This window comes from Salvelinus alpinus, chromosome 10, assembly GCF_045679555.1.
Source record: "Salvelinus alpinus chromosome 10, SLU_Salpinus.1, whole genome shotgun sequence".
Taxonomy (NCBI): Eukaryota; Metazoa; Chordata; class Actinopteri; order Salmoniformes; family Salmonidae; genus Salvelinus; species Salvelinus alpinus.
In genome coordinates, this window is record NC_092095.1 from 65,777,049 (window position 1) to 65,802,346 (window position 25,298).

General features: G+C 43.6%; 1 protein-coding gene across 1 annotated transcript in view; it reads right to left on the bottom strand.

Moving 5' to 3' along the window:
* The window catches only part of LOC139532648 (receptor tyrosine-protein kinase erbB-4-like), a 686,205-nt gene extending 664,753 nt beyond the window's left edge, over positions 1-21,452 (bottom strand). Inside the window, exon 1 of the mRNA XM_071330551.1 lies at positions 21,155-21,452. Coding sequence (XP_071186652.1) covers positions 21,155-21,227 — 73 coding nt within the window. The 5' untranslated portion in view covers positions 21,228-21,452. The remainder of the gene's footprint in view (positions 1-21,154) is intronic.
* Between the last annotated feature and the right edge of the window lie 3,846 nt (positions 21,453-25,298).

Below are 25,298 nucleotides of genomic sequence, written 5' to 3' on the forward strand. Positions count from 1 at the left end.
ACACACACACTCGACATCTATCCCTCTCTCTCTGTGTCTCTCGCTCTCCCTCATCTGGCTCTCTCTCTTGCTCTCCCGCTCTCTCAATTCAATTCAATTCAATTCAAGGGGCTTTATTGGCATGGGAAACATGTGTTAACATTGCCAAAGCAAGTGAGGTAGATAATACACAAAAGTGAAATAAACAATACAAATTAACAGTAAACATTACACATACAGAAGTTTCAAAACAAGAAAGACATTACAAATGTCATATTATATATATACAGTGTTGTAACAATGTACAAATGGTTAAAGCACACAAGTTAAAATAAATAAGCATAAATATGGGTTGTATTTACAATGGTGTTTGTTCTTCACTGGTTGCCCTTTTCTTGTGGCAACAGGTCACAAATCTTGCTGCTGTGATGGCACACTGTGGAATTTCTCCCAGTAGATATGGGAGTTTATCAAAATTGGATTTGTTTTCAAATTCTTTGTGGATCTGTGTAATCTGAGGGAAATATGTCTCTCTAATATGGTCATACATTGGGCAGGAGGTTAGGAAGTGCAGCTCAGTTTCCACCTCATTTTGTGGGCAGTGAGCACATAGCATGTCTTCTCTTGAGAGCCATGTCTGCCTACGGCGGCCTTTCTCAATAGCAAGGCTATGCTCACTGAGTCTGTACATAGTCAAAGCTTTCCTTAAGTTTGGGTCAGTCACAGTGGTCAGGTATTCTGCCACTGTGTACTCTCTGTTTAGGGCCAAATAGCATTCTAGTTTGCTCTGTTTTTTTGTTAATTCTTTCCAATGTGTCAAGTAATTATCTTTTTGTTTTCTCATGATTTGGTTGGGTCTAATTGTGCTGTTGTCCTGGGGCTCTGTGGGGTGTGTTTGTGTTTGTGAACAGAGCCCTAGGACCAGCTTGCTTAGGGGACTCTTCTCCAGGTTCATCTCTCTGTAGGTGATGGCTTTGTTATGGAAGGTTTGGGAATCGCTTCCTTTTAGGTGGTTGTAGAATTTAACGGCTCTTTTCTGGATTTTGATAATTAGTGGGTATCGGCCTAATTCTGCTCTGCATGCATTATTTGGTGTTCTACGTTGTACACGGAGGATATTTTTGCAGAATTCTGCATGCAGAGTCTCAATTTGGTGTTTGTCCCATTTTGTGAAATCTTGGTTGGTGAGCGGACCCCAGACCTCACAACCATAAAGGGCAATGGGCTCTATGACTGATTCAAGTATTTTTAGCCAGATCCTAATTGGTATGTTGAAATTTATGTTCCTTTTGATGGCATAGAATGCCCTTCTTGCCTTGTCTCTCAGATCGTTCACAGCTCTGTGGAAGCTACCTGTGGTGCTGATGTTTAGGCCGAGGTATGTATAGTTTTTTGTGTGCTCTAGGGCAACGGTGTCTAGATGGAATTTGTGGTCCTGGCGACTGGACCTTTTTTGGAACACCATTATTTTGGTCTTACTGAGATTTACTGTCAGGGCCCAGGTCTGACAGAATCTGTGCAGAAGATCTAGGTGCTGTTGTAGGCCCTCCTTGGTTGGTGACAGAAGCACCAGATCATCAGCAAACAGTAGACATTTGACTTCGGATTCTAGTAGGGTGAGACCGGGTGCTGTTCTAATGCTCGCGCCAATTCATTGATATATATGTTGAAGAGGGTGGGGCTTAAGCTGCATCCCTGTCTCACCCCACGACCCTGTGAGAAGAAATGTGTGTGTCTTTTGCCAATTTTAACTGCACACTTGTTGTTTGTGTACATGGATTTTATAATGTCGTATGTTTTACCCCCAACACCACTTTCCATCAATTTGTATAGCAGACCCTCATGCCAAATTGAGTCGAAGGCTTTTTTGAAATCAACAAAGCATGAGAAGACTTTGCCTTTGTTTTGGTTTGTTTGGTTGTCAATTAGGGTGTGTAGGGTGAATACATGGTCTGTTGTACGGTAATTTGGTAAAAAGCCAATTTGACATTTGCTCAGTACATTGTTTTCATTGAGGAAATGTACGAGTCTGCTGTTAATGATAATGCAGAGTATTTCCCCAAGGTTACTGTTACTCTCTCTCTCCCCCCTATCTCTCCCTCTATCCATCTCTCTCTCCTTACAAATGATCCAACATCAGCAGCCTAGTTTCACCTTGCCAGGAGGGATGAGGTGTGTGCGCGCGCGCGCGTGTGTGTGTGTGTGTGTGTGTGTGTGTGTGTGTGTGTGTGTGTGTGTGTGTGTGTGTGTGTGTGTGTGTGTGTGTGTGTGTAACCAGTAGGTCCCCTATTCTCCTAACCGTCTATGACCAGACATAAATCAGTTCCACAGTAGTTGACAATGTGGGTGATGTGTCCTCAGGCCAACACAGCCACTGGGCCAGTGGTCCTGTACATGGAACCAGTGTGGCCATTTATACACCACAGCTGCCTAAAGGATATATATGGAACACACTGCTAACAATAGGAGCACCATAAAAGCTTTTCTCTCTCTGTCTCTATACCGGTCTTTCCCTCTCTCGCTTTCCCTCTCGCTTTCCCTCTCTCTCTCTCTCTCGCTTTCCCTCTCTCTCTTTCCCTCTCTCTCTCTCCCTCTCTCTCTCTCCCTCTCTCTCTCTCCCTCTCTCTCACCCTCTCGCTCTCCCTCTTTCCCTCCCCCTCTCCCTCTTTCCCTCTCTCTTTTTCCCTCTCTCTCTTTCCCTCTCTCTCTCTCACCCTCTCGCTCTTTCCCTCTCTCTCTTTCCCTCTCTCTCTTTCCCTCTCTCTCTCTTCCCTCTCTCTCTTTCCCTCTCTCTCTCTTTCCCTCTCTCTCTTTCCCTCTCTCTCTCTCCCTCTCTCTCTCTCCCTCTCTCTCTCACCCTCTCGCTCTCCCTCTTTCCCTCTCTCTTTTTCCCTCTCTCTCTTTCCCTCTCTCTCTCTCACCCTCTCGCTCTTTCCCTCTTTCCCTCTCTCTCTCTCACCCTCTCGCTATCCCTCTTTCTCTTTCTCCTCTCTCTCCCCCTCCCCCTCTCCCCCTCTCGCTCTCCCTCTTTCCCTCTCTCTCTTGCCCTCCCTCAGTCTCGCTCCATCTCTCAGTCTCTTTCCCTCTCTCATCTCTCTCAACATCAGATAGTCCTATGTTCAGATCCACCTCTCCATTTCTAACTCACTAAGTACTCTGCAGCAGACCACCGCTGGTAATTGCTCCTTAGAGTGCTCACACACACACACACACACACACACACACACACACACACACACACACACACACACACACACACACACACACACACACACACACACGTTGACACGCACTCATACACACACCTACACACATCTAGACACACACTCAAATACACACCTACACACCTAGACACACACACACAACGTAGCAGTCACCTTGCAGTCCAGTAGAAATATGGCTGCTCCTTTTCAGGGTTTAAAGGTACATAAAACTCTAAGTGAAAATATAGTCTGGGGGAGGAGGGGGAAGGAGGGAAGGAAGGGGAAGGAGGGGGAAGAGGAGGGGGGAGGAAGGGGAAGGAGGGGGAAGGGGTAGGAGGGGGAGGAGGAGGGGGGAAGGGGAAGGAGGGGGAAGAGAGGGGGGAGGAAGGGGAAGGAGGGGGAAGGGGAAGGAGGGGGAGGGGGGAAGGGGAAGGGGAGGAGTGGGGAGGAGGGGAGGAGGAGGGGAGGAGGGTATGTGTGTAGTATGGTATGGTATGGTGTGGTATGATGTGTTGTGATATGATGTGTTGTGGTACGATGTGGTGTGGTATGGTGTAGTATGGTGTAGTATGGTGTGGTATGGTGTAGTATGGTGTAGTATGGTGTGGTGTGGTGTGGTGTGGTGTGGTATGATGTGTTGTGATATGATGTGTTGTGGTACGGTGTGGTATGGTATGATATGTTGTGATATGATGTGTTGTGGTGTGGTATGGTATGGTATGGTGTGGTGTAGTATGGTGTGGTATGGTATGGTGTGGTGTAGTATGGTGTGGTATGGTATGGTATGGTGTGGTGTAGTACGGTGTGGTATGGTATGGTGTGGTGTAGTATGGTGTGGTATGGTGTGGTATGGTGTGGTGTGGTATGATGTGTTGTGATATGATGTGTTGTGGTACGGTGTGGTATGGTGTGGTGTGGTGTGGTATGGTAAGGTGTGGTATGTTATGGTGTGTTATGGTATGGTATGGTGTGGTGTGGTGTAGTATGGTGTGGTATGGTATGGTGTGGTGTGGCATGGTGTGGTATGGTATGGTATGTTGTGATATGATGTGTTGTGGTATGGTGTGGTATGGTGTAGTATGGTGTGGTATGGTGTGGTATGGAATGGTGTGGTGTAGTATGGTGAGGTATGGTATGGTGTGGTATGGTATGATGTGTTGTGACATGATATGATGTGTTGTGGTGTAGTATGGTGTGGTATGGTATGGTATGGTATGGTGTGGTGTGGCATGGTGTGGTATGGTATGGTATGTTGTGATATGATGTGTTGTGGTATGGTGTGGTATGGTGTAGTATGGTGTGGTATGGTGTGGTATGGTATGGTGTGGTGTAGTATGGTGTGGTATGGTGTGGTATGGTATGATGTGTTGTGATATGATATGATGTGTTGTGGTGTAGTATGGTGTGGTATGGTATGGTATGGTGTGGTATGGTATGGTGTGGTGTAGTATGGTGTGGTATGGTGTGGTATGGTATGATGTGTTGTGATATGGTATGGTATGATGTGTTGTGATATGATGTGTTGTGGTACGGTGTGGTGTGGTGTGGTATGGTGTAGTATGGTGTGGTATGGTGTGGTATGGTGTGGTATGGTATGGTGTGGTATAGTATGGTGTGGTATGGTATGGTGTGTTGGGTTGTGGCGTGGTATGGTATGGTATGGTATGGTGTGTTGTGATGTGATGTGTTGTGGTATGGTGTGGTATGGTATGGTGTGTTGGGTTGTGGTGTGGTATGGTATGGTGTGTTATGGTATGGTGTGTTGGGTTGTGGTGTGGTGTGGTGTGGTGTGGTATGGTATGGTGTGTTGGGTTGTGGTGTGGTATGGTGTGTTGGGTTGTGGTGTGGTATGGTATGGTGTGTTATGGTATGGTATGATGTGTTGGGTTGCGGCGTGGTGTGGTGTGGTGTGGTGTGGTATGGTATGGTGTGTTGTGGTGTGGTATGGTATGGTATGATGTGTTGTGATATGATATGATGTGTTGTGGTACGATGTGGTATGGTATGATATGTTGTGATATGATGTGTTGTGGTATGGTATGGTAGGTGTGGTGTAGTATGGTGTGGTATGGTATGGTATGGTGTGGTGTGGCATGGTGTGGTATGGTACGGTATGTTGTGATATGATGTGTTGTGGTATGGTGTAGTATGGTGTAGTATGGTGTGGTGTGGTGTGGTGTAGTATGGTATGTTGTGATATGATGTGTTGTGGTATGGTGTGGTATGGTATGGTGTGGTGTAGTATGGTGTGGTATGGTGTGGTATGGTATGGTGTGTATGTAGTATGGTGTGGTGTGGTATGATGTGTTGTGATATGATATGATGTGTTGTGGTACGGTGTGGTATGGTATGATATGTTGTGATATGATGTGTTGTGGTGTGGTATGGTGTGGTGTAGTATGGTGTGGTATGGTATGGTATGGTGTGGTGTAGTACGGTGTGGTATGGTATGGTGTGGTGTAGTATGGTGTGGTATGGTGTGGTGTGGTATGATGTGTTGTGATATGATGTGTTGTGGTACGGTGTGGTATGGTATGGCAAGGTGTGGTGTCGTATGGTAAGGTGTGGTATGGTATGGTGTGTTATGGTATGGTATGGTGTGGTGTGGTGTGGTATGGTGTGGTATGGTATGGTATGGTGTGGTGTAGTACGGTGTGGTATGGTATGGTGTGGTGTAGTATGGTGTGGTATGGTGTGGTATGGTGTGGTGTGGTATGGTGTGGTGTGGTATGGTAAGGTGTGGTATGTTATGGTGTGTTATGGTATGGTATGGTGTGGTGTGGTGTAGTATGGTGTGGTATGGTATGGTATGGTGTGGTGTGGCATGGTGTGGTATGGTATGGTATGTTGTGTGATATGATGTGTTGTGGTATGGTGTGGTATGGTACGGTGTGGTGTCGTATGGTAAGGTGTGGTATGGTATGGTGTGTTATGGTATGGTGTGGTGTGGTGTGGTATGGTATGGTGTGTTGGGTTGTGATGTGGTGTGGTGTGGTATGGTATGGTATGGTGTGGTGTGGCATGGTGTGGTATGGTATGTTGTGATATGATGTGTTGTGGTATGGTGTGGTATGGTACGGTGTGGTGTGGTATGGTGTGGTATGGTATGGTGTGTTATGGTGTGGTGTGGTGTGGTGTAGTATGGTATGGTGTGTTGGGTTGTGGTGTGGTGTGGTATGGTATGGTGTGTTGGGTTGTGATGTGGTGTGGTATGGTATGGTGTGTTGGGTTGTGGTGTGGTATGGTGTGGTATGGTGTGTTGGGTTGTGGTGTGGTATGGTATGGTGTGTTGGGTTGTGGCGTGGTGTGGTATGGTATGGTGTGTTGGGTTGTGGTGTGGTATGGTGTGTTGGGTTGTGGCGTGGTATGGTGTGGTGTGGTGTGGTATGATATGTTGTGATATGATGTGTTGTGGTATGGTGTGGTATGGTATGGTGTATGGTGTGGTATGGTGTGGTATGGTGTGGTATGGTATGGTGTGGTGTAGTATGGTGTAGTATGGTGTGGTATGGTATGGTGTGTTGGGTTGTGGCGTGGTGTGGTATGGTATGGTGTGTTGGGTTGTGGCGTGGTGTGGTATGGTGTGGTGTGGTGTGGTATGATATGTTGTGATATGATGTGTTGTGGTATGGTGTGGTATGGTATGGTGTGGTATGTTGTGGTATGGTGTGGTATGATATGGTGTAGTATGGTGTGGTATGGTGTGGTATGGTATGGTGTGGTATGGTGTGGTGTAGTATGGTGTGGTATGGTGTGTTGGGTTGTGGCGTGGTGTGGTATGGTATGGTGTGGTGTAGTATGGTGTGGTATGGTGTGGTATGGTATGGTGTGTTGGATTGTGGCGTGGTGTGGTACGGTATGGTGTGGTATGGTATGGTGTAGTATGGTGTGGTATGGTGTGGTATGGTGTGGTATGGTATGGTGTGGTATAGTATGGTGTGGTATGGTATGGTGTGTTGGGTTGTGGCGTGGTATGGTATGGTATGGTATGGTGTGTTGGGTTGTGGCGTGGTGTGGTATGGTATGGTATGGTATGGTGTGTTGGGTTGTGGTGTGGTATGGTATGGTGTGTTATGGTATGGTGTGTTGGGTTGTGGTGTGGTGTGGTGTGGTGTGGTATGGTATGGTGTGTTGGGTTGTGGTGTGGTATGGTGTGTTGGGTTGTGGTGTGGTATGGTATGGTGTGTTATGGTATGGTATGATGTGTTGGGTTGCGGCGTGGTGTGGTGTGGTATGGTATGGTGTGTTGGGTTGTGGTGTGGTGTGGTGTGGTATGGTATGGTGTGTTGTGGTGTGGTATGGTATGGTATGGTGTGTTATGGTATGGTATGGTGTGTTGGGTTGCGGCGTGGTGTGGTATGGTATGGTGTGTTGGATTGTGGCGTGGTGTGGTGTGGTACGGTATGGTATGGTGTGTTGGGTTGTGGCGTGGTGTGTTATGTTATGGTATGGTATGGTGTGTTGGGTTGTGGCGTGGTATGGCGTGGTGTGTTATGGTGTGGTATGGTGTGTTGGGTTGTGGCGTGGTATGGTGTGGTGTGTTATGGTATGGTATGGTGTGTTGGGTTGTGGCGTGGCGTGGTGTGTTATGGTATGGTATGGTGTGTTGGGTTGGGTTGTGGTATGGTGTGGTGTGTTATGGTATGGTGTGTTGGGTTGTGGCGTGGTGTGGTGTGTTATGGTATGGTATGGTGTGTTGGGTTGTGGCGTGGTATGGTGTGGTGTGTTATGGTATGGTATGGTGTGTTGGGTTGTGGCGTGGCGTGGTGTGTTATGGTATGGTATGGTGTGTTGGGGCGTGGTGTGGTGTGGTATGGTATGGTATGGTGTGTTGGGTTGTGGCGTGGTGTGGTGTGTTATGGTATGGTGTGTTGGGTTGTGGCGTGGTATGGTGTGGTGTGTTATGGTATGGTATGGTGTGTTGGGTTGTGGTGTGGTGTGGTGTGGTGTGTTATGGTGTGTTGGGTTGTGGCGTGGTGTGTTATGGTATGGTATGGTGTGTTGGGTTGTGGCGTGGTATGGTGTGGTGTGTTATGGTATGGTATGGTGTGTTGGGTTGTGGCGTGGTGTGGTATGGTATGGTATGGTATGGTATGGTGTGTTGGGTTGTGGTGTGGTACTATCATACACACTGTACATGGTTATTTTATCTCCCCTGCCTCTTTTCCTCTGCTTGTTATTATCTCTAACCCCCACATTACACAAATCTATTTTTTGTCCTACTCTCTATCTCTCTCTGCACCCTCCTGCGTGGGGGCTATCACACATCTCTCTGTACCCCCCTCTCTATCTCTCTCTCTAAATACCCACTCCCTTGTCACAGCTGCCACTTCCCCTCACACACTCATTTATTACAGGTCACCAGGGAGTTACAGGGAGGTGCCGTTTAAAAGGACATTCTCTCTCTCTCTCTCTCTCTCTCTCTCTCTCTCTCTCTCTCTCTCTCTCTCTCTCTCTCTCTCTCCTCTCTCTCTCTCTCTCTCTCTCTCTCTCTCTCTCTCTCTCTCAATTCAATTCAATTCAATTCAAGGGGCTTTATTGGCATGGGAAACATGTGTTAACATTGCCCAAGCAAGTGAGGTAGATAATACACAAAGTGAAATAAACAATACAAATTAACAGTAAACATTACACATACAGAAGTTTCAAAACAAGAAAGACATTACAAATGTCATATTATATATATGCAGTGTTGTAACAATGTACAAATGGTTAAAGCACACAAGTTAAAATAAATAAACATAAATATGGGTTGTATTTACAGTGGTGTTTGTTCTTCACTGGTTGCCCTTTTCTTGTGGCAACAGGTCACAAATCTTGCTGCTGTGATGGCACACTGTGGAATTTCACCCAGTAGATATGGGAGTTTATCAAAATTGGATTTGTTTTCGAATTCTTTGTGGATCTGTGTAATCTGAGGGAAATATGTCTCTCTAATATGGTCATACATTGGGCAGGAGGTTAGGAAGTGCAGCTCAGTTTCCACCTCATTTTGTGGGCAGTGTGCACATAGCCTGTCTTCTCTTGAGAGCCATGTCTGCCTACGGCGGCCTTTCTCAATAGCAAGGCTATGCTCACTGAGTCTGTACATAGTCAAAGCTTTCCTTAAGTTTGGGTCAGTCACAGTGGTCAGGTATTCTGCCACTGTGTACTCTCTGTTTAGGGCCAAATAGCATTCTAGTTTGCTCTGTTTTTTTGTTAATTCTTTCCAATGTGTCAAGTAATTATCTTTTTGTTTTCTCATGATTTGGTTGGGTCTAATTGTGCTGTTGTCCTGGGGCTCTGTGGGGTGTGTTTGTGTTTGTGAACAGAGCCCTAGGACCAGCTTGCTTAGGGGACTCTTCTCCAGGTTCATCTCTCTGTAGGTGATGGCTTTGTTATGGAAGGTTTGGGAATCGCTTCCTTTTAGGTGGTTGTAGAATTTAACGGCTCTTTTCTGGATTTTGATCATTAGTGGGTATCGGCCTAATTCTGCTCTGCATGCATTATTTGGTGTTCTACGTTGTACACGGAGGATATTTTTGCAGAATTCTGCATGCAGAGTCTCAATTTGGTGTTTGTCCCATTTTGTGAAATCTTGGTTGGTGAGCGGACCCCAGACCTCACAACCATAAAGGGCAATGGGCTCTATGACTGATTCAAGTATTTTTAGCCAGATCCTAATTGGTATGTTGAAATTTATGTTCCTTTTGATGGCATAGAAGGCCCTTCTTGCCTTGTCTCTCAGATCGTTCACAGCTTTGTGGAAGTTACCTGTGGTGCTGATGTTTAGGCCGAGGTATGTATAGTTTTTTGTGTGCTCTAGGGCAACGGTGTCTAGATGGAATTTGTGGTCCTGGTGACTGGACCTTTTTTGGAACACCATTATTTTGGTCTTACTGAGATTTACTGTCAGGGCCCAGGTCTGACAGAATCTGTGCAGAAGATCTAGGTGCTGCTGTAGGCCCTCCTTGGTTGGTGACAGAAGCACCAGATCATCAGCAAACAGTAGACATTTGACTTCGGATTCTAGTAGGGTGAGACCGGGTGCTGCAGACTGTTCTAGTGCCCGCGCCAATTCGTTGATATATATGTTGAAGAGGGTGGGGCTTAAGCTGCATCCCTGTCTCACCCCACGACCCTGTGTGAAGAAATGTGTGTGTTTTTTGCCAATTTTAACCGCACACTTGTTGTTTGTGTACATGGATTTTATAATGTCGTATGTTTTACCCCCAACACCACTTTCCATCAATTTGTATAGCAGACCCTCATGCCAAATTGAGTCGAAGGCTTTTTTGAAATCAACAAAGCATGAGAAGACTTTGCCTTTGTTTTGGTTTGTTTGGTTGTCAATTAGGGTGTGTAGGGTGAATACATGGTCTGTTGTACGGTAATTTGGTAAAAAGCCAATTTGACATTTGCTCAGTACATTGTTTTCATTGAGGAAATGTACGAGTCTGCTGTTAATGATAATGCAGAGTATTTTCCCAAGGTTACTGTTGACGCATATTCCACGGTAGTTATTGGGGTCAAATTTGTCTCCACTTTTGTGGATTGGGGTGATCAGTCCTTGGTTCCAAATATTGGGGAAGATGCCAGAGCTAAGGACGATGTTAAAGAGTTTTAGTATAGCCAATTGGAATTTGTTGTCTGTATATTTGATCATTTCATTAAGGATACCATCAACACCACAGGCCTTTTTGGGTTTGAGGGTTTTTATTTTGTCCTGTAACTCATTCAAGGTAATTGGAGAATCCAATGGGTTCTGGTAGTCTTTAATAGTTGATTCTAGGATTTGTATTTGATCATGTATATGTTTTTGTTCTTTATTCTTTGTTATAGAGCCAAAAAGATTGGAGAAGTGGTTTACCCATACATCTCCATTTTGGATAGATAATTCTTCGTGTTGTTGTTTGTTTAGTGTTTTCCAATTTTCCCAGAATTGGTTAGAGTCTATGGAGTCTTCAATTACATTGAGCTGATTTCTGACGTGCTTTTCCTTCTTTTTCCGTAGTGTATTTCTGTATTGTTTTAGTGATTCGCCATAGTGAAGGCGTAGACTCAGGTTTTCCGGGTCTCTATGTTTTTGGTTGGACAGGTTCCTCAATTTATTTCTTAGATTTTTGCATTCTTTATCAAACCATTTGTCATTGTTGTTCATTTTCTTCGGTTTTCTATTTGAGATTTTTAGATTTGATAGGGAAGCTGAGAGGTCAAATATACTGTTAAGATTTTCTACTGCCAAGTTTACACCTTCACTATTGCAGTGGAACATTTTACCCAGGAAGTTGTCTAAAAGGGATTGAATTTGCTGTTGCCTAATTGTTTTTTGGTAGGTTTCCAAACTGCATTCCTTCCATCTATAGCATTTCTTAATGTTACTCAGTTCCTTTGGCTTTGATGCCTCATGATTGAGTATTGCTCTACTCTACTCTACCTACTCTACTCTACTCTACTCTACTCTACTCTACTCTACTCTACTCTACTCTACTCTACTCTACTCTACTCTACTCTACTCTACTCTACTCTACTCTCACTCTACTCTCACTCTACCTACTCTACCTACTCTACTCTCGCTCTCACCTACCTACCTACCTACCTACCTACCATTACTGTTTGGACTCACTGTCCTACTAAAGTAGTTACACACACAGGAAACAGTTGATAGATACAGACTAATATGTGTTATCCGGCTTACATCAGAAGGCAAAAAAACAGCACCTGTGAAAGAACTATATTTCCTGTTTAATTCAGCAAGTGGGGTTGTGTTATCCCTACTGTCCACAACATAATACAATCATCTGGGCTGTTTCAGATTAAGCACACACACAGATACATAGACAGACAGAGAGAGAGACACACACTCACATACCAAACCAAGATTAAAAGCAAGGTGTGGAATGTTGAAGCAGTCTATATCACTCATTGGGCCAGTAATTAAACAGATTAGCTGCTGTGAATATCTGAAAAGGGATTAGCAGGCAGATAATAACATGGGAGAGGAGAGAGAGAGAGAGAGAGAGAGAGAGAGAGAGAGAGAGAGAGACTGGGAGTTATCATGGGAGTCAAACACAGAAGCCCCCTGTGACAGGGAGTTACAGGGACTCACAAGGACTCACAGGGAGTTACAGTGAGTTACAGGGACTCACAGGGAGTTTTAGTGGGTCACATGGAGTTACAGGGAGTCACAGGGAGTTACAGGAAGTCACAGGTAGTTACAGGGAGTCACAGGAAGTCACAGGGAGTCACTGGGAGTTACACGGAGTTACTGGGAGTCACAGGGAGTCACAGGGAGTTACTGGGAGTTACAGGGAGTTACAGGGAGTTACAGGGAGTTACAGGGAGTTACTGGGAGTTACTGGGAGTTACAGGGATTTACTGAGAGTTACAGGGAGTTACAGGGATTTACAGGGATTTACAGGGAGTTACAGGGAGTCCCAGGGATTTACAGGGAGTTACTGGGAGTTACTGGGAGTTACTGGGAGTTACTGGGAGTTACTGGGAGTTACTGGGAGTTACAGGGATTTACTGAGAGTTACAGGGAGTTACAGGGATTTACTGGGAGTTACAGGGAGTTACTGGGAGTTACAGGGACTCACAGGGAGTTACAGGGAGTTACTGGGAGTTACTGGGAGTTACTGGGAGTTACTGGGAGTTACTGGGAGTTACAGGGATTTACTGAGAGTTACAGGGAGTTACAGGGATTTACTGGGAGTTACAGGGAGTTACTGGGAGTTACAGGGACTCACAGGGAGTTACAGGGAGTTACAGGGACTCACAGGGAGTTACAGGGAGTTACTGGGAGTTACAGGGACTCACAGGGAGTTACAGGGGCCACAATGATCTCTATTTCCTCCATTGAGGTAATGAGAGAGACTTTGTGGAGATTAGACTAATTGTATTGTTATTCAAATGTCTCCCATTGTGCTGCTCTGAGAGGAGAGGAAAAAGCGAGAGTTGAACGAATAAAAAATGGAGAAAGCAAAGGGGACTCTGAGTCAGTGGTGACAAAGCGACTGAGCCTTGGGTTGCCCGAGCAACACTGTCAATCAAAGAGCTTAGAATGCTTTTAAGAGGAGTTTTTCTTCAGATTCCCAAGAACACAAATGCACACATACACAGACACACATGCGTGCATGGATGCACACACACACACATACCCACATACATACACATGCACACGCACGCCACTCGCCATAAATGACAATATACACACACACACTATAGGATGAGAGGCAGACCCATCTCTCAGAGTGGCCACTGACAGCGTATTGTCCGCGTGACCAATTGGATGTCATAATTTAAGAGACACAAAGGAGCACATACTGCCCAACCAGGCTGACGGCCAGATCCCTCTCTTCTATCACTCTCTACAGACACAGTTACAGACACTGATGATAGGTAGAGAGAGTAGGCAGACAGAGGAAGAGGATAAGGAAGAGAGAGAGGGGAAGAGAGAGAGAGGAAGAGAGAGAGAGGAAGAGAGAGCGAGAGAGAGAGTAAGGGAGAGAGAGAGAGGAAGAGAGAGAGGAAGGGAGAGAGAGAGAGAAAGAGAGAGAGAGGAAGAGAGAGAGAGAGAGAGAAGAGAGAAAGAGAAAGAGAGAGAGAGAGAGAGAGAGAGAGAGAGAGAGAGAGAGAGAGAAAGAGAGAGAGAGAGAGAGAGGAAGAGAGAGCGAGAGAGAGAGTAAGGGAGAGAGAGAGAGAAAGAGAGAGGAGAGAGAGAGAGAGAGAGAAAGAGAAAGAGAGAGAGAGAGAGAGAGAGAAACAGAGAGAGAGAGAGAAAGAGAAAGAGAAAGAGAAAGAGAAAGAGAGAGAGAGAGAGAGAGAGAGAGAGAGAGAGAGAGAGAGAGAGAGAGAGAGAGAGAGAGAGAGAGAGAGAGAGAGAGAGAGAGAGAGAGAGGGGGGGGGGGGGACAAAGAAGGTGGGGGCACCACTGCTGCACACAGGCACACTTGCCTGAGCATATGAAGTAGCCCAGCATATTGGAAAACCTTCCAAAACAAGTTATACGCAGATAAGAGTTCCAGGAGACACAGACATCTTGGCCGCCTCAGAAAGAGAGGCAAGAGGACAGAACAGAGAGAAAAGGGTACAGGGAACCCAGCATGAGGTTCTGCAGGGTGGTGTTGCTGGCAGCAATGTAAGGAGGAGAGGGGGAAGAAGAGAGGGAGTGGGTGGACGGGGTCACCCCCTCTCCGCAACATAAAGGGGGACGTTTATTTCTGAGTGGAATTACAAGTGGTGGAGAAAACAAACTCTCCAGTCGCCCCAAAACCAAAGTGCTCCCCTCCCTCAATGGCAGACCCCGTGGATTCTAGCCCACTGTACTTCCCCCTCCCCTCTATCTCTCTCTCTGTGTTCTCCATCGCCTACAGAGGACAAGGGTCTGAGATTCTGTTTTGGAGCTCTGGCATTTTAAACTATAGAAAGCTGTGCCAGGCAAGGCTTCAACTGGCCAATCAAAATGCCCACCAGGAGTTGGCAGGAGATGGTTCAGCCCAATTAAAGACATTACTCTTGTCATTAAGCACAGAGAGATGCGGGTTAATGCTTCTCCTGTCCTGCCAGAGAGAGAGAGAGAGAGAGAGAGAGAGAGAGAGAGAGAGAGAGAGAGAGAGAGAGAGAGAGAGAGAGAGAGAGAGAGAGAGAGAGAGAGAGAGAGAGAGAGAGAGAGAGAGAGAGAGAGAGAGAGAGAGAGAGAAGGCTGGTTGAAGGGGATGATTCCTACTCAGGCTGTTGAAACTACTGTTTCCTCCCTCTGAAAGACACAATCTTGGATGTTTTCCTCTCACATGCTGTGCAGTTGTTCTAGCTCATGTAAATATTTTGGGTGGTTCACGAACTCATGAGACAGAAGCCTCTCTGTAGTGGAGCCAGGCAAACAAATGTCAAACCAACAACCGTCTGCCATTATATCACATTCAAGGCTTGAGAAATCTAAGCATGTGCTGCCGTAATACAAAGCACAGTACGGCGCCGTGTTCATTCAGGGCACGTTTGGAAATGTTTTGCAACCGAAAATGGAAATGAGCGCTTCTTGTTGGACAAGTTCAGGTAGTCCCTCCATGTTCCAGTGTGTTTTCTTCTGTTTGGTGCCTAGTGAATATGACCCTGATTTTGAGAAGACTAGAGGACTGTGTCTCTCTCTTCCCTTGACAGTGTGCTTTGTCATGTGAAGCATCATAAACTCGTTTATTATAAGGCTCTGCTTATAGTGGGCTGTATTGGGCAGCCATCGCTGGTTTTGATTAAAAGGCCAATGAACGAGCCACCACTCACCGCCCCAATGTCACCCTGATTGAACTCATCTCAATCACTCTCTCACTCTCACTCTCACTCTCACACACACTCTATCTTTCTCTCTCCTCTCTCCCTCTCCCTCTCCCTCTCTGCATCTCTCTCTGACACACACACAAACAATACGTGTCTCTCTATCTAATAATGTAAACACACAGGATCACACTTATTTCCAGAAGGATAATTAACACTAATCATGATGATGACAGCATAACAACAGAACAGACAAAGGTCTTTGTGGTAAAGCATAAATGTTTGGCACCGGGCCATCTGATATCAACTCATTGTGTCAGAAGAACTAGATCCATGTCCCAAGCTCTCCAGTAGAGTTATTTCTAAAGAGTATAATTACCCTGCAATAAATTCTCATTTCCTCAAACCTCAGCTTTGGAGAAGAACCCCCCTCTCCCACCAATGAGTAATTTGATATTGGTATTCACTTGGTCCTCCTCCAGACAATTGCCATGAGAACCCCCCAAAATGTCACACCAACTGACAGCAGTCTGATTAGGACATAGTGCCATCTGCCTAGACAGAGAGAGACAGATAGGCACAGACAGACAGATAGACACAGTCAGATAGACACAGACAGACAGACAGACAGACAGAGGTAGACAGACAGACAGACAGACAGACAGACAGACAGACAGACAGACAGACAGACAGACAGACAGACAGACAGACAGACAGACAGACTCTCGCAGACACACAGACAGGCAGACAGACAGACACAGGCAGACAGTACCGACAAACATAGCCCTTGAGGCAGACAGCCAGACGCTCATAGACACACAGACATGCAGACAGATAGACACAGACAGATCTGCCACGACATGACAGACTAAACATGTGGCCCGTCATAGAAACGATACAGAGCTATGTCTGGGAAAATGCTCGGAGTCAAGACCGCATCCACACACACAGGCATTTACAGGTACGCACGCATACTCACACACTCATGCATATACATACACATAGATACACGCACACGTATGGGGACATGTGCACATGCAGGCAGATGAGCATGCACAGGCATGCAGATGGGGGCACGTGTGGAGGGGCATGCAGACGCATATGTACATGGGGAGGTGCGTGGGCACGTCACACACACACATTTATGCATGCTCACACGCACGCACACACGCACACACACAACCACGCACGCTCGCACGCACACACGCACACAAGCGGGAGACATAGCTAATATTCTTAGGGGAAATTTGCATTACAAACATGGCTCTTGGCTGGAAGACGACATGCCAAATAACCCCGTCCATCTGTCTGGAGGCTGCTTTTCTCACCACTCAATCCCCCCATCCCCCTCTCCTCTCCTTCTAGGGTCCTCCCCATTTCCTATTAATGTGTGTTACGTCTAATATAGTCCCTCTACTGTGGCCAAACTTATATTTCAGATTATGTCCACGTCCCAAATGGCACCCTGTTCCCTATATAGTGCACTACTTCTGACCAGGGTCCCTAGGTCCCATAGGGCTGTGCTCAGAAGTAGTGCACTGCGTAGTGAATAGGATGCCGTTTGGGATGCAGACTTTGAGTTGGTCAGTGTATAGACCTATCTGTGCACCACCAGCACCACCTCTACCTCAGTCCAGAGAACCAAGACACAGCAGGGTGTGCTGGGGAGTGTCCCAGTCCTCATGCACCACCTCTACCTCAGTCAGAGAACCAAGACACAGCAGGGTGTGCTGGGGAGTGTCCCAGTCCTCATGCACCACCTCTACCTCAGTCAGAGAACCAAGACACAGCAGGGTGTGCTGGGGAGTGTCCCAGTCCTCATGCACCACCTCTACCTCAGTCAGAGAACCAAGACACAGCAGGGTGTGCTGGGGAGTGTCCCAGTCCTCATGCACCACCTCTACCTCAGTCAGAGATCCAAGACACAGCAGGGTGTGCTGGGGAGCGTCCCAGTCCTCATGCACCACCTCTACCTCAGTCAGAGAACCAAGACACAGCAGGGTGTGCTGGGGAGCGTCCCAGTCCTCATGCACCACCTCTACCTCAGACAGAGAACCAAGACACAGCAGGGTGTGCTGGGGAGCGTCCCAGTCCTCATGCACCACCTCTACCTCAGTCAGAGAACCAAGACACAGCAGGGTGTGCTGGGGAGCGTCCCAGTCCTCATGACACGTGTATATCAGTGATATTGCCTTCAGACAGATATATTGCACATCCACCAAATCAGGACCAGCAGGTCGTCTCCTCACCTCAACACCGAGAGACCAACGTTATGATGTCAAACATGGTGACACCAATGTGCACCTCCACAATGTTGCTACTGCCTTATACACTACATTAGCACCTAAGTCAAGTCCTAAAATAGAATAGTATAGACTAGTCTAGAATAGAGTAGTATAGAATAGAAGGGTATAGAATACAATAGTATATAATAGAATGGTATAGTATAGAATAGAATAGTATTGAATATAATAGTATAGAATAGAATAGAATAGAATAGAATAGTATAGAATAGAATAGTATAGAATAGAAAAAAATAGAATAGAATGAATAGAATATAATATAATGGTATAGAATAATATAGAATAGTCTAGAATGGAATACAATAAAATAGTATATAATAGTCTAGAATCGAATGGTATACAATAGATAAGTATATAATACAATGGTATAGAATAGAATAGTATTGAATATAATAGTACAGAATAGTCTAGAATAGAATAGTATAGAATAGAATATAATAGAATGGTATAGAATAGAATAATATAGAATAATCTAGAATGGAATGGTATAGAAAATAATAATATAGAATAGTCTAGAATAGAATGGTATAGAATAGAATAGAGTATAATAGAATGGTATAGAATAGTATAGAATAGACTAGTATTGAATATAATAGTATAGAATAGTCTAGAATAGAATAGCATAGAATAGAACAGAATAGAATATAATAGAACGGTATAGAATATAATAATATAGAATAGTCTAGAATGGAATGGTATATAATAAATAAAATAGTCTAGAATATAATAGTATATAATAGAATGTTATAGAATAGAATAGTAAATAATAGTATAGAATAGAATAATATGGAATAGTCTAGAATGGAATGGTATATAATAAATTAGAATGGTATAGAATAGTACAGAATAGAATAGTCTAGAATATAATAGTATATAATAGAATGTTATAGAATAGAATAGTAAATAATAGTATAGAATAGAATGGTATAAAATAGAACAGAATAGTATAGAATATAGAATAAAATAGTATAGAATATAATAGTATAAAATAGAATAATATCAAATAGTGTAAAATAGAATAGTATAGAATAGAATGGTATAGAATAGTTTAAAATAGAATAGTATAGAATAGTATAAAATAGAATAGTATAAAATAGAATAGTATAAAATAGAATTGTATAGAATAGAATAGTATAGAATATTATAGAATAGAATGGTATAGAATAGAATGGTATAAAATAGTATAGAATAGCATAGTATAGAATAGTATAGAACAGAATAGAATATTATAGAATAGTATAGAATAGAATATTATAGAATAGAATAGAATAATATAGTATCGAATAGTATAGTGTAGAACAGAATAGAATAGTATATAATAGAATATAATTGAATAGACTAGAGTAGTATAGAATAGAATGGCATAGAACAGAATTAGAATTGTATAGAATAGTACAGAATATAATAGAATAGTATAGACTAGAGTAGTATAGAATAGAATGGCATAGAACAGAATTAGAATTGTATAGAATAGTACAGAATAGAATAGAATAGTATAGACTAGACTAATATAGAATAGAACAGAATAGAATTGTAGAGAATAGAATAATGTTGATTTCCCAGGGTGATCTTCAGTTGTGGCAAATCTGCTAAGATATGTAACAGCAGCATTCAGACAAGCCAGATAGGATCCTACAAATGGGTCTGAGATAAACGCAGGATATGGTGTTTGAATACAACACTGATGTACTGTTCTATAAGGGAATGAAACGTCTGAATTTTATTCCTCTATTAAAGGACTAGTAAAGGCCCAGTGAACTACTTTTGTGAAAAATAACATTTAAAAAAAGATTTTTTTAATTTTTGTTATTATTGTCATTTTTCAGGGGATGCTGCAGCACCTGACTTCCCACGGTGGTGCTGATGGTTCAGGTCCTCATATTTTGCACTTCTAAAATGAACTTATAAAAGCCCATAAAAATGAGAGGAGGGGTTGAGGTGAGACGCGGGAGTTCAATTAATCAACATGAAAAGTAGAAGGTACAGTAGAAAAGTTCAAAAGCCACCATCATTTGGTCATTAAAATGGCCCCCTCTTTATCAACGGTTGAATGGATATGACAATGAAAATGGACGGTAGCCCGCTAAGTCACATTCTCTGAAAACAATGATTTTAGCCATGGATTTGACATTCATTTGGATCGCTGACACAGCCAACCCCCACACATAAATGAGACGACAACAAACCCGATTCATAAACGGGCTCCATTTCAGTAGCAGGACAAAATGCATAATGTACAAACAGGCTCGTAGGTTACGGTATGAGAACACCGAGGGACGAGCGTGGGACCCGCTCTGGACGGCGCGCTGGGAGGGAGGGAGAGGGAGCGTGAGCTATTTGCTTGCCTCAGCGAGTGCCTGCCGATGTGAATGTCTCTCTCCATGCGCATTTGACCAAACAAGTGGCGGCTGCGAGACTGTTTCACCTGTCGCTTCAATTATTCTCAGCTGGCAGGGAAACCACAGGGGGGAGGTGAAAATCAAGGGGGAATTATTCGATTTGATTTGCTACATATGTTTAATAGTGTAACGTTATAAAATGTATGTTGCTGTTAATATAGAGGAAAGGAACCCCTCAACGATATTCAGCCGAAAGCATAAGACCAAAATCTACTATTCATGTAGGTGATTTGCTGAAATAAATAGCCTCGGGTACATTATGATCTGATGAGACAATAGTCTGCAGGACACTTAAACGACAACTGTTGACGCAGTCAAGTTTGTTTGCAAACCAAATGTATAGGCTAAAGCACAGCTATATAATCAATATAGACTACACAATATTAATAATTACAAGTAGCCTGTGTAATCACTGTGTAACGACATAATAATGGCAATAACAACCAGCAAACGAATAATTGCCTCTAACACTTCAGGCTATATAATTAAAATGACTAGCCCAACCGTCTCAAATAAGGGGAAAAGTCGTTTCATCCAGATACGACGCACCTGATAAGCAATAAATAAGCAATGCCTGGAGCTTATCGTTAGAAACTACGAATTTTTTATCAAATCCATGACTCTCTGTGTGTGGGGCAGCCTATTCGAGTTGAATGACAATATTAATTCAAGACTATTCCCCAAGGGAAAGGATGCCATCGGATAGGATTCATTAATAGTGACAATCTTGAGTGAGTGGGCTTTATTGACATCCGGTGATGCACTTTGCGGAATGACATGCGTGTTTGTGAACTTCAGATTTGTTTACGAAGACGACTGCAGTAATGTCATGGACTATTACAACATGCCAGCTTGAAGTGTGTCAATTTACACACCGTTCTACTTCACAACAACATGTCATATCAGTAGCAGCGTGATCAGTTATTTGTATTTTAGATCAATTATTACGGGCAGTTTACAACGGCAAATACCATAGCCGAAGACCTTGCGCATGAGCGCGCTGTCTGTTGCTCTCACTCACCTGACTGTGCTGTGCTCGGCCTGAACACCACGAAGGAGATGAGGAGACATCGAAGACACAGGGGAAACTTCATTTTGCACGGTTGCTGACGATAACTCCGGTAACTCACATGTCCAATAAGGTATCCGGTTATTTAAAAGGAAATATCGGCTCTTGACAGTTTCAGAAACTGGGTCCCCACGCGCGCGTCATGGCGTCCTCCGTTTGACCAAATAGTTCAATGCACAAGTTAAACGCGACGAAAACAGGAGGTTCGTTTGTAGTTCTTATAGTGACCAATGTTTTGACCACTGTTACTCCATGCCATTACTCCTCACACTACGATCCAGCAGACGGCTGGGGGGTTTTGACACACCCCTTCAGTGCGGCTAACACCTCCTACAGTCCACTGATTGGTCGAGGGAAAGGCTCTGAGCTTAATAAACACGCCCATATCACTTATCGCCTTCTCTCATTGGCTCATTAGGATTGATATGCAGTTGCTCTCTTGATGCACAGTGTACACCTGTCTCAGACCCTGGCCTATACGCTTCCCTAACTGTGCGTAAAATACGCATAGCCAACAATTGCATCGGAATAACTGTTTGTATGCGAAAAGTATTGTGCGTTTCTATTTTACTTTCTCTTCAGAAATGGTATTTGTTGACAGAATAGGTGTTGACATTGACTGGACGTATTTGAATAGGCCTTTAGCCTACAGTACACGTAACCTTACATAGAGGAGAAGAGTTGTGCGTACTGCATCCATTGAGAGCATGACGTGCCCAAACCAAAGTAGGTTAACCACAGAACCCAGATAGGCCGTCTAGAGCAAAACGATTCATATCATTTTGTGAAAACAATTAGGCCTCGTAATTTTTTTATATCGATGTCAATCAGAATACAATCTTTTCTCAAAGTCAACACATTGCTGTGAGATAAATGACCAAAACACTCTAATGAATTAATGATGTATATGCCTCTGGGTCTCTCTGTGTCTGTCAAAGTGCTATGTGGCATATAGATATTATATGGACTATGATACTTTTACAGTTACCGTCTCTGTGGGATTCTAACAGCATATTGCCAATAACCACAAGAGGGCCAAACTATATAGGCTTACTATGCATTTCAACATGGGTCCAACTGTAATACAGTAGCATCCCCTGTAGTCCACACAGTGAATTGAATAACTGGTTATGCTTATAACCAGTAAGATGTAGGTCTACTCCTGTGTCTTACAGGGGGAAAGCATGTAGGTCAACATCTTATTAAAGGTAGGTCTGTGGTTATAAAAAAAAAAGATATATAATTATGATACAAATTAGGCTAATCTGCTAAAGTAGATAATTTGCATATATTTATATGTATGGTAGTTGATGCCCTAGTGATGGTAAATATGTATGTCTTCTAACCCACTACACTCTTAGAAAAAAAGGATCCAAAAGGGTTATTTAGCAGTCCCCATAGGAGAACCCTTTTTGGTTTCAGGTAGAACCCTTTTGGGTTCAATTTAGAGCCCTTTGTGGAATGTGTTCTACCTGGAACCCAAAAGGGTTATTTAAAGGGTTCCCCTAGGGGACAGCCAAATAACCCTTTTAGGTTCTAGAAAGCACTTGTTTTCCTAAGAGAGACCCACTATACACCAACAGGTCTAACTTATATGACAGGAGCCCCTCATACTGGTCATTGGCTATTATCTGCTGCCATCTAGGGGATCTAAATAAGATACCTCTACTTTTATTGGAGAAACACACGATCCATTCACATATCAAATCAAATGTAATGTATTTATAACGCCCTTTACATCAGCAGATGTCACCAAGTGCTTATACAGAATCCCAACCTAAAACCCCAAACAGCAAGCAATGCAGATGTAGAAGCACTGTGGCTAGGAAAAACTCCCTAGAAAAGCCAGGAACCTAGGAAGAAACCTAGAGAGGAACCAGGCCCCGAGGGTTGGCCAGTCCTCCATCACAAACCCTCAATCATATTGATCTCCAGCAGGACTTATAATAAACAGGAGTTTCTCAAGGCCAATATCAGAGCTGCAGCAGACACTGTATACTATAAACAAAGCCAGACTCTAATGCATTACATGAGAATGATTGATAGTGTGCCCACTGCCCACTTTATGAAATTAACAATGGAATTAAGCTTTAATACGCATAATGGAATAAACCAACCGATGGATAAATTAGGGAGGTTGCACCACCTGTGGGAGAGAGCACAGGACAGTGTATACAAGGCAATTACATGTCAAAAATGGTAAAAAAATATATATAATTGTAAATCTCAGAACTTGGCACTAGGACAATACAAAATCTAAATCATACAGCCAAACCTGGCTGTGGTAGCCTACGATGTCCGTTGTGCTACCTCAACAGTCCTGCGCGGTGTCTGTGATATTTTGGGCACTATAGGCTACTTACAGTACAGTGGTAGACTGTCCACCTCAACAGCAACAGAATAACTTGAACCAGACATTTCTTGTTTAAAAACTATGAACAAATAAAATGTATTATATACAGAAGCATAGCCGCAGGAAGTAGTTTTGGGGGGGGGGGGGGGGGGGGGTTCGCTGGTGTTGTGCAAATTTTTATGAATACTTTTTCTTCAGATTTTTCAGGGGGTGCTGCACCCTCAACACCCCTACTTTCCGCGGCTATGTATGGAAGTTAACCAACGATTTACCACTGATTTATGGATGGCTCCACGACTTGGGTGTCGCTCCTGTCCCCAGTTAAAATAGACAACTGGCGTGAACAATGGCTTCAGTTGGAGCATGCATATTCATTTGATGAATCAGTTATTGCAAAGGACAAGGAGTCGTAAGAATTAGCGCATCAATACACTGAAGAAGAGACCACGAGTGAGAAGTTAGGTTACTGCCGCGTCTCTTCGGTGCAATCCATAATAAGAAGCTATGGCACTAGACTGTACATCGCTGACAAAACTAACCCTTGTTTTATGTGTGGCAGGTACGTGTGATTTGATCAATTATATCTAATAGCTAATGCTATTTGTTGTTTTGCTTTTGTTTGCTGGTTGTTTTTTAGTTTTGTAATTTTATGCAATATGCCTTACCTGGCGCACGTTCTATTCTTACCAGATAGCCGAACCGTACCAAGGCGTCTACAAATTACTTACATTGACCTTTTTCGTTTGATGTAGCCTATAAAGCTTATTGCGTAATCCAAACGTTTGACCATTACGCGAAACATAAATAACATTTTAAATGTGTGCTGTAGAATGAAGCTAAGAATGAAAATGTCATATTTTGACATTAAACAATTTTCAACTTCATCGATTATTGACGTTATAAAAGTGAAGTGTCCAGTATTATGATGTTGTACAGTATTCACATAGAGCATCTGGTCTCTAAGCTTTGGTCATCAGCTTTCTTCTTTCGAATTATTTTCTCATTGGGAGTGTACAGGTGATCATGATGAATATGAAAACATGTTCGCACAATACTGGACAAAACAGCTGACCAAGGTGAAGGATATCTGGGCCAACCTGAATGAATCAGCAGCATCAAATGAATGACGATGCTGTCAAAGACAATGCAAAGCTTTCTATGAACTGGTCTCTCTATACATTTAACACAAAGCGTTCTATGAACTGGTCTCTCTATACATTTCACACAAAGCTTATTTATTCCGCTTCCCACTGGGCACACACTGGTTGAATCAACGTCATTTCAATTCATTTCAATGAAATTACGTTGAACCAAGGTGGAATAGACGTTAAATTGCACCCTAGATTGTTCTCTCTGCTACCGCACGGCAACGGTACCGGAGCGCCAAGTCTAGGTCAAAAAGGCTTCTTAACAGCTTCTGCCGGATAAGACTCCTGAACAGCCAATCAAATGGCTACCCGGACTATTTGCATTGACCCCCATGTTCTACCTACATGTACATATGACCTCAATTACCTCGACTAACCGGTGCCCCGCACATTGACTCTGTACTGGTACCCAAGTATATAGCCTCACTACTATTATTTTACTGCTCTTTAATTACTTGTTATTTTTCTATTTTCTTCTCTTTTTTTATTTATTTTTTATTTTATATTTTTTACTGCAGTTTATTTTAGTAAATACTTTCTTTACACTTATTTTTCTTAAAACTGCGTTGTTGGTTAAGGGCTTTTCACTGTAAGG